General features: G+C 43.0%; 1 protein-coding gene across 1 annotated transcript; it reads left to right on the top strand.

Moving 5' to 3' along the window:
• The first annotated feature begins 112 nt into the window (after positions 1-112).
• Fh (fumarate hydratase) lies at positions 113-8,146 on the top strand. The gene is given in 6 exon segments (XM_050142888.1): positions 113-314; positions 317-956; positions 958-1,196; positions 2,776-2,903; positions 4,815-4,968; positions 7,800-8,146. Coding segments are annotated over 6 exon segments (1,506 nt in total). The 3' UTR covers positions 7,943-8,146.
• Positions 8,147-9,953: the final 1,807 nt, after the last annotated feature.

Genomic DNA, 9,953 nt, shown 5'->3' with positions numbered 1-9,953 from the left:
TACAGAGCATCTCCGATGTGCCCGATCCTGTGCCAAGGGCTGGAGACATATTGGCGAGTGTTATAAATAGTCATAAGAACTGATCAGCTGGCTACCCACGTACCGGAGCACCATGTACTGCGCACTCCGACTCCTCGCATGCTCGCGTTGCCTCCTGCGGGCCCTGTCTGCTGGTGCTGCCATCTCTGGGGAAGCAGGCACCCTCCCGCGGTGTGACCCGAACGTCGCCCAAATGGCAAGCCAAAATTCCTTCCATATAGAATATGATACCTTCGGTGAACTGAAGGTCCCAACTGATAAGTATTATGGTGCCCAGATGTGAGATCTATGATGAACTTTAAGATTGGAGGTGCAACAGAACGGATGCCGATCCCAGTCATTAAAGCTTTGGGCATCCTGAAGCAAGCTGCTGCTGAAGTGAACCAGGATTACGGTCTTGATCCAAAGACTGCTAGAGCAATAATGAAGGCAGCAGATGAGGTAGCTGAAGGTAGACTGAATGACCATTTTCCTCTGGTGGTGTGGCAGACTGGATCGGGAACCCAAACAAATAAGAATGTAAATGAAGTCATTAGCAACAGAGCAATTGAAATGTTAGGAAATGAACTTGGCAGCAAGAAGCCTGTGCACTCCAACGATCACGTTAATAAGAGCCAGAGCTCAAATGACACCTTTCCCACAGCAATGCTCATTGCTGCTGAGGTGGAAATTCACGAGGTCCCGCTACCAGGACTGCAGAAGCTGCATGATGTGCTCAGTGCGAAATCCAAAGAGTTTGCGCAGGTCATCAAAATCGGGCGGACTCACACGCAGGACGCTGTCCCCCTCTCTTTTGGGCAGAAATTCAGTGGTTATGTTCAACAAGTCCAGTATGCAATAGCAAGAATAAAAGCCGCCATGCCAAGAATCTATGAACTCGCTGCTGGAGGCACTGCTGTCGGGATGGGTTTAAACACCAGAAAAGGTGGCTGCAAAAGTGGCTGCATTCACAGGCTTGCCTTTTGTCACGGCCCCAAATAAGTTCGAAGCTCTGGCTGCTCACGATGCTCTGGTGGAGCTCAGTGGAGCCATGAACACGACCGCCTGCAGCCTGATGAAGATAGCCAATGATATCCGCTTCCTGGGTTCCGGTCCTCGGTCAGGTCTAGGAGAGCTGATCTTGCCTGAAAATGAACCAGGGAGCAGCATCATGCCAGGTGAGCACTTAGCTGATAAGTTTCCGGAGCTGGAATTGACTAGATCCTAAGGACTCGTAACACAGAACATGCCTTTCCACTGCCATCCCTAAAGTGATGGGGATGCGTGAGGAACACTTGTTCCACAGTATCGCTGTGGATCAGAGCTTTCAGGACCATCACTTACCAGGTCAGGAACATGACATGAGTTAGTGGCATGTTGAGGTTCTCAGACTGGAGCCTGCATAGTTAGTTGTATCCTTCAGTCTGAAGCCAAGAGAACGACAGAGTACAACAATCAGCCTTGGATAAATATGAGCCCCCTTCTAAAGTCCTCATGTCATGTTTGCCTCTGGTTCTGGCCTGATACATAGAAGTGACAGACATTGGAATCTGGGAGGTGAGCATAGTTGGGAGAACAGACATTTAAGAGAATGACTAATGAGTTGTCTTTATTTGGAAAAATAGCTTGATATTGGGCTCCTACCCATTCAGCATTTTACTGGTGACGTGGGGTAGAGACGAGAAACGCTTACTAATTATTTAGTTGATAGCAAAAGTTGAGGTGGCAATATGTTGTAGCGTTTAATAGTTTACTATGTAGAAAATGCTTTCACTAGACTTTTCACTATGTATGTGTACATAGCCCAAAAGATCTCTATTTGCAGTTGTGTTGAAAAATGGCATGTAGGTTTAGTTGATTGCAAGTTGAAAATAATTGTTAAAGAGAGAAATGGAACCAGGTATGGTAATGCGTGTGGTTGATCCTGGCACTTAGGAGGCTGATCCAAGAAGATTAGATAGAGTTCAAGGGCAACCTGGGCTACAAACAATATTTCAGTACTGCCCTGGCAACTAAAGCAAAAACTTGTTTCCAAAATAAAAAACAAATGGCAGAACATCACAGACAGGGGGCAATCCTCCCATGTATTCTCATGCTGGCTAGAAGAATCTGTTGTGTGCGGCTTGGATCTGGGCTTGTTAAAGGAGTGCTGCTGGGCTCGAGCCCTGGGACTTGGGTTACGGTAGAGTCCCAGCCTAGCATCTCCCCTTCCCTTGTGAACCCCTTATTTATTGGAGTCGCCAGCTCTTTTCTTGGCTGCCACTCTCTTGGAGGGTGGAGTCTATGTCTTTCTAATTGTATATTTCGTGCCTGGTTGCCTAAATGCCTATGTGGGAAAAAAAGCCATAAAGAAGGGAAACCATGTGTAGATGGAGTTTTTCTTGAGTGATCTCTGGCTATACATCCCCCTTTCTTTGATATTTTTGTGTGCCTGTGATATTGGGGGCTGGACCTAGGGCCTCCTCATGGTAGGCAAGCATTCTGTCTTTAAGATGTATCCCTAGAATTCTTTATATGTTTTGAGTCAAGATCTCCCTAAGTTGCCTAGTCTGGCCTTGACTCAGGTAGTCCTTGAATGTGGAATCTTCCTACCTCAGACTCCTGATTGGCTAGAATTGCAGTCTGTACCTCAATTTTGTTTTCTTTTATGTCTTTATTTAATAATGTTACATTTCTTTCTTTGATATAAAAACAGTCTTAAGTGATATGGGAAACCATGAGCCTATTTGATGAGACTCTGCACTGATTTTCTCAAAGGAAAGGTGAACCCTACTCAGTGTGAAGCAATGACCATGGTTGCTGCCCAAGTCATGGGGAATCACGTGGCTGTTACTGTCGGAGGCAGCAATGGACATTTTGAGTTGAATGTTTTTAAACCAATGATGGTAAGCTTTCAATTTGATTTTTAGCAGTTTCTGATTGAAGACTAATTGCCAGTACTCTTGTCCTCCTGAAGGTTTCTGGAACTTCCACACTAGGTAATTGTGTGATGTCTGTAGAGTACCAATGTGCTACTGGAATAGTCTGGGTTTCTGGAGTAGGAGAGGGGTTTCTTCTTCCCCTCCCAACATGGATGCCAGTAGCTGGAAATCAGTTGAGGTCTGCTCAGCTTATAAAGTATGCCTCCCGTACAGCCCTGTCTCCTGCTCAGACTGCTGCTTTGTGGCTTCTTCCTTCAGGGTTGGGTGGAAGAGACTGGCCCATTGCCAGTCTTGGATGGTTTGATCACTTTGGTCCAGCCTCAAGCCTTTCACGTAGCTCGCATTGTTCCTCATTGTCAGTGACCTTTTCCTTCTAATGGACGTCCCCCATTCTCAGGATGACATGTTGACCATCTCTCCTTTCTTCAGCACTTTTTCTGCCCCCAAAAAGTCTTTCTTTAATTCCCTTTTGCCTTTTCCTTGTACCTTAGAAACTAACTGTGCACCAAACTTCTCTTTTCCTTCATCACTCCAAATATGGAACAAGCTGGTATCATTTTGTATGCAGAGTCCTGAGCTTCAGTCAGCCATTTGTACCCTGCTGAATCTGAAATACACTAGAGGCTTATTTCTTACTGGCTTGTGGTATAAAGTCCAATTGATAAGTATATGCAAATGGATATTAGTATGTTCATTTAGGTTTCACTTTGGATCATACAATTTTAGGTGTTCACAATAATAATAAGCATAATGAGCTTTATGTTTTTTGCCTTCATGGCATGCATATTCTGTCAGGATTGGCAAACAAAAGACAGGCCAAAATGAACTTCAGATCTATATGCTTTTGCATCAGGGCCATATTTCCAACAGTTAATACAGATGTATAACAACTGTTTATTGTTAGATTTATAATCATTTACTATGTCTTAAAAGTAATGCCATCCTATTTCTTCTTTGTAAAAATGAACAAGAAAAAAAAAACCAGTTTGGTAAATACAGTTTTTCCATCGCATAGAGTAAAACTATTACATCAGCCTGAGAGACAGGGAGAACATTGGGGTCAGAGGTATACCTAATTGAGAGAAAAAAAAGTTTTTGCTTTAATTAGAAAATCAAGATAGTATTTAAGTTACAGTTAAGTCATAAGAATCAAGCTTTAATGTCTAGCTTCTGTTAGCATCCATTGGTGGAAGTATAGCTTCCAGATCTTACTGGGGTTTTAGACAGAGGTGTATATGGGAAGTGTTGCTCAAAAGAAACAGGTGTAAACACCGTGTGATGTTACTTCAAAGTGATTCTGCAGTGTTTGTTCCATGAGGCATAAAACCAGCGAATCCAGCATTTAGCAGCTGTCTCAGGCCTCTATACTTTTGCATCTCTCTCCCCTGCTTGGATGAGTCTTCATCATCTATGGCTATCCACATCTGTGGCTGCTAGGAATCCTCCTGGATTGTGGATACAACACATCTCACCTGTTTTAAATGTTCACTGTGTAGCTCTCAGTTATTGGTTATCTGTGTTACTTATTCACCGTGAGCTGTCTTGTGTTAGTTATCTACCTTGGCTATCTCGCCTTAGTTACTCTCCATGGATACTCTTTTTATCCACCATGGGCTAGCCTGTGTTAGTCGCTGTGGGCTGTCTTGTGTTAGTTACTCAGACTTATGTCTTTTGTCATTTTTAGATTTGTAACTTCCTTTCTCACTTGTCTTCTTGGGTATATACTGCAGAATTTGTAGAAGCGATGTATGGTTATTGAATTATATATCCAGCATGGAACGTCAAATAATGCATGTCATTGGACAAAAGCAAAATAAAGTCAACTGAGGCTTAGAAATGATTCTCTTTCTTTCTTCTTCTCTGTGTCTCTGACAGATTAAGAATGTATTGCACTCAGCCAGGCTGCTGGGGGATGCTTCAGTGTCCTTCACAGAAAACTGTGTGGTGGGGATCCAGGCCAACACTGAGAGGATTAACAAGCTAATGAATGAGTCTTTAATGTTGGTGACAGCTCTTAATCCTCATATAGGTAAGTTTGGAGGATAATGCCATTTTAAAAACAGCATTTAAAAGTTAAAAACAAAAATCCTTAAATTTTAAAAAAATGTTGTGTGTGTATTTGTGTGTGTGTATGTACATGTACACCGTGGTGTACATGTGTACGTCAGGTTATTTTCTTTCTACTATGTTGGTTCTAGGAATAGAACTATGGTTAGCAGTCTTCACAGCAAGCACCTTTATCTTATGAACTAATTTGCTGGTCCCAGAAGTTTCAAGTGACTAGTTTTTTTGGACAGGGTTTTAGATATATGGCTTAGGATGGCTTTGAGTTCTTTTTTTTAAAAAAAATTAAAAAAAAACCTTACATTTCTCCCTCTTTCTCTCTCTCTCTCTCTCTCTCTCTCTCTCTCTCTCTCTCTCTCTGTGTGTGTGTGTGTGTATGCATGTCTCTCTCGGTCTCTCTGTCTGTGAGTCCATCTGTCCCATGGGATGGATTACATGGAGATGGGAGAAGAGCTTGCAGCAGTCCGCTCTCTCCTACCACCACGTGCGGCTGTGGGATAGAAGTCAGGGCACGTGTCTGGGCAGAGAGCACTTTTACACACTCAGCTCTCACTCCAGCCCTCATTTCATATTCATGCACTCATGTGCTGGGTGTTGCAGTTGGGAAGGTCGTCTGTCAGATCTTCTGTTGGTAATGTCACTAGGTGGCACTGCCTGATTACCAACAGTGAACGAACGGATTCATTTGTTTTTTTCCTTTTCTAGAGACTATGTAGCGCTTGGATTTTGTTTTATCCAATTCAGATATTTAATGTTACTAATTAAAAGAGAAAGACAAAATATTTAATGTTCATAGGGAAAGGAGAGAAAATGGAATACTTTTTCTGAAATTAACCTTTGTGTTCCTAGTCTTTTCTAGATTGTAACTGTTTTTATACAGACTTAGATGGCAGGCTGACCACCACTGCCCAGCCCGTAAGATATTTGCTGTGGCTTCTGCAGGCTGAGGCAGACACAGCGCTACATTCCCACTGCCGAGCAGTTGACTTTGGTCTGTTTTTGAGTGAGTGATGTGGCATGATGTAGTTACACTTTAGCATGTTCTCTAATCCCGACCTTTGGGGCAGATCTTCTTTGAGGTTTTCTAGTTGTGTAAAGTTGGTAAAATGGTGACTCATTTAAAACTTACACACCAGTATTCACATGGAAATGTACAGAGTGACCCTGTTGAAATAGGAGCGGCAGGGCTGCGTCCCCGGCACCCGGCCGCCCACATGGCTAGGTTATGCCCGAAATAATTACACGGAAACTGTATTCTATTAAACACTGCCTGGCCTGGCTAGTTCCAGCTTCTTATTGGCTAGCTCTTACATATTGTTCTAACCCATTTCTAATATTCTGTGTAGCCCACGAGCTGGCTTACCAGGGAGGATCTTAACCTGCGTCTGTCTGGAGCGGGAGAATCATGGCGACTCCTTGACTAAGCTTCTTTTCCCAGCATTCTCTTCTGTTTTCTCCGCCTACCTAAGGGTTGGCCTATCAAATGGGCCTAGGCAGTTTCTTTATTAGTAAGAAATCACTCCCACATCATGACCCCAAAGGCTCCTTTGACAAGTGCTCCCTCCGACACTTCTAGGTTAGAGACACCGTCTAAGCAGGATGGCTGGGGCACTTTCGTGGACTCTGTGAGGACAGAGCCACCCAAGGCAACATCTCTGGCAAATGTGCCTCTTGATCTCAGCAAGGACCTCCTCACTGGCTGAGTGAGTCCTGGTCCCCGGCTCTCAGGGGTCTTGAGACACAAGAGTCTGGTGGCTAATAGTGTTTTGTGTTGGTGAGCAGGGTGCTTATGTTTCAGTCCTTGCTCACACACAAAGCACAGAAGGAAGGATGAAGTCGAGCAGGCCCAGCTGTGGTTGCTTCCGGACATGTCACACTTTACCACCAGGCTCCACCCTTTGGTCACAGGTCTCTGACTTTTAAGCTTTATTTTTGTCTTTTCTCACTGACTTCATTGTCCTGGCTTCTGCCTTCTCTCTTTTTAAAACTCAATTTTTAAGGTCAGAACAACCTTGAGAACTTCCCAGTGGTAGCCTTTATTTAAAAAGCAGATGACTCTGAAATAAGCCAATGCCAGTGATCCTTTGTTTGGTTTTTGAGGCAGGGGCTTGCTGTGTAGCCAGGCTGAGACTCAGGGTCGTCTCCTGGCTGAGAGTATTACAGTGCATTGGGTTGCCTGGGTTCTTTTGTCCAGTACATATTTCTGCTAAGATTTTCCCAGTTTTCTCCTTGTAATATCCAACCAGGGAATGACACCCTCTCAGTCTGGCTGCTCTGCCTCAGCAAGGACCTAATTTCCCAGTTCTCCAGAGGCAGTCCTGACAGCCGCCCATTAAACAACTGTCTGTGCTGCCGGCCTGCCAGTATGGCCAAGCATGGTGGCACACACCTTTAGTCTCTGCACTCAGTAGACAGAGGCAGATGATCTCTAGGAGTTCCAGGCCAGCCTGGTCTACGAAGTGAATTCCAGGACAGCTAGGGCTACACAGAGAAACCCCGGTGGGGTGAGGTGGGGGTGTAATTATGGGGCAACATACCCAAATGTGGGTTTTTATACCATGGTGCTTTATTTTCAATCTTTTATATTCTCTTTTGATTATTGGTCCACTTCAACATGGGAACAAATCTCGGATAAAATGAGGCGTGCTTAAGTCTGTTTCCTAAGAAAATCCAGGCCATATTCTGTAGGAGACCTGACAGTTATTGGCATGGTCACTCTTACACACGAGGCCTGTGACATCTGTATCACTAACAATGATGGTTGTCTAACGTGTGTGCTGTGTGTCCTCCCCTCAGGGTATGACAAGGCAGCGAAGATTGCCAAGACCGCACACAAGAAAGGATCCACCTTAAAGGAAACGGCCATTGAGCTTGGCTACCTCACAGCGGAGCAGTTTGATGAGTGGGTGAAACCCAAGGACATGCTGGGCCCAAAGTGACTTAAATAAATTTATATTAAAATAAACTTGTATGAAATTTTAAAAAAACAAGACTGTTTATAAATGAAAATGAGGATGTTAAAAAGGAAATGTGTGGACCTGAGGGTCTGTAGCAGCAAATTGACAATTTGCATGAAGTTCCAGGGCCACAGTAAACTAAATAAGTGTAAGATTATTAGATAAAATAAAAAAATAATGAACTAATTTCATTTTGTGCTAAGTAACTTATGTAATAGAAACTGATATTTTGTGCATATGTGTTTGTCACTTCATGAGTTTTTAAAAATACTCATCAGTTTTTTAAATAGTTTTAGTTTATGGCTGGTAGTATTTTGATAAAGTTTTTTATAGTAAAGTATTATTACTGATTCACAAATCATATCTCTAACCAGCTTGAATTTACTGTGCTCTCAGCATAAGCTGGCCAAGCCCTTTTGAGTAAGCATGTGTATATGTGTGTTGTGTGCGTATGTTAGTGTCAGGAAGGGGGATCAATTAAAAACTGGGACGTACACATGCTCTCGTACAGTTATAGACTGGTATGCTTGGGCCAAGCATCCCTTAATATTTGTTCTTGGGAAAGTAATTATACCACCAACTCCTCCGTGGCACTTTAAAGTCATTGCTTATATAGAAACAGAGTAATTAAAACTAATTCTAAAACTGTTAAGGAAGATGGATGAATTTATTTATTTTATTTTTCTGGTGGGTGCTGGAGGTAGGACCCAGATCCTTACACATGCTTGGACACTTTACCATTGAGTTCTATCTCTATAGTCTTTTGGTTTTTTTAGACCAGGCCTCATGGAGTTGCCCAGTTTCCTTGAGCTGTCTGTAGTCCAGGCAGGTGCTGACATTGGAAGCCTCCTTTGCTGGCTTCCTAGGCTATGATTACAGTTCTGACCACAGCTTGTAGAATTCTAATTTGTTAAGGCTGAATGGACATTACATTTTTTTCCTTTTTTTTTATATTACGAGTTTTCTCTGAATGTATGTCTGTATATTACGTACATTCTCAGTGTCCTAGAGGCCAGAAGAGGGCAGTGATTCTGTGAGACTGGAGTTGATTGTGAGCCACTGTGTAGTGCTGAGGATTGAACCCAGGTCCTCTGGAAGAGCAGCTAGTGCTTTTTACCACCAAGCGATGTTCCCAACCCGAGGCATTTTTATTACAGGTTCAAACCTTTTCTTACATAACTCCAGAAATTATAGGGATTATTCTTAGTCTATATGGTGTGTGTGTGTGTGTGTGTGTGTGTGTGTGTGTGTGTGTGTGTGTGTGTCTGTATTCTTTCTCAATATGGGGATTCACCCCAGGGCCTCAAGCTTGCTAGGCAGGCATTACCACTGAGATACTTTCTTACCTGTAGTTCTGTCTTTGCCAGCAATAGTTAGATGGTGATACTATAATGCATCTACAGCTTGCTTTTGGATAAGGTGTGCTTTCTCTTAATTCCATCTTAGAAAGGTTTTGAAATTAATAAAAATCAATCAATTAGAATGTGTAACAACAACCAAAACAACCAAATAATTGGTAGTTGTGAGAACTGGTCTTTACTTGTGACATATTTGTTCTGATGTTGATGTCTACCTTGGCAGGCTGTCATCTGAGGGCTTGTCTAGGGATATAACCACTTAGGTAATACAGATAACAGCATATCAGGTTCCCAGCCTCTCAACTAGCATTTGTATGACCGATTTAGCCCAGCACATTACAGGACAAGGAATCCTTTGAATTAAAATCATCTATCATGGTGCCGAAGCAAATTAGTATAGGGTGATGTCATGGGAAGAAGGCTTTTAGATTTCCCTGTTGGATGCTCAAATTGAAGGTTAAATCCATGTTTCCAGGGGGAAACTTCTCTGAAGACATATAGCAAAGTCCAGAGACACTTGTGTGCCCCAACTGTGGAAGAAATCTAACTGATAGAAGCCAGAGAGACCAAAGAGATAGCTAAGCACAATGCACAGGAGAGCCCCTCCAAGGGCATTTTCCAGCCTAAAGACCATT

Source organism: Alexandromys fortis, unplaced genomic scaffold (genome assembly GCF_014885135.2).
Source record: "Alexandromys fortis isolate MF-2015 unplaced genomic scaffold, M_Fortis_MF-2015_v1.1 scaffold_51, whole genome shotgun sequence".
NCBI classification, from domain to species: domain Eukaryota; kingdom Metazoa; phylum Chordata; class Mammalia; order Rodentia; family Cricetidae; genus Alexandromys; species Alexandromys fortis.
The sequence above is the reverse complement of the archived record's forward strand: the minus strand, read 5'-3'. Positions and strand labels throughout refer to the sequence as shown.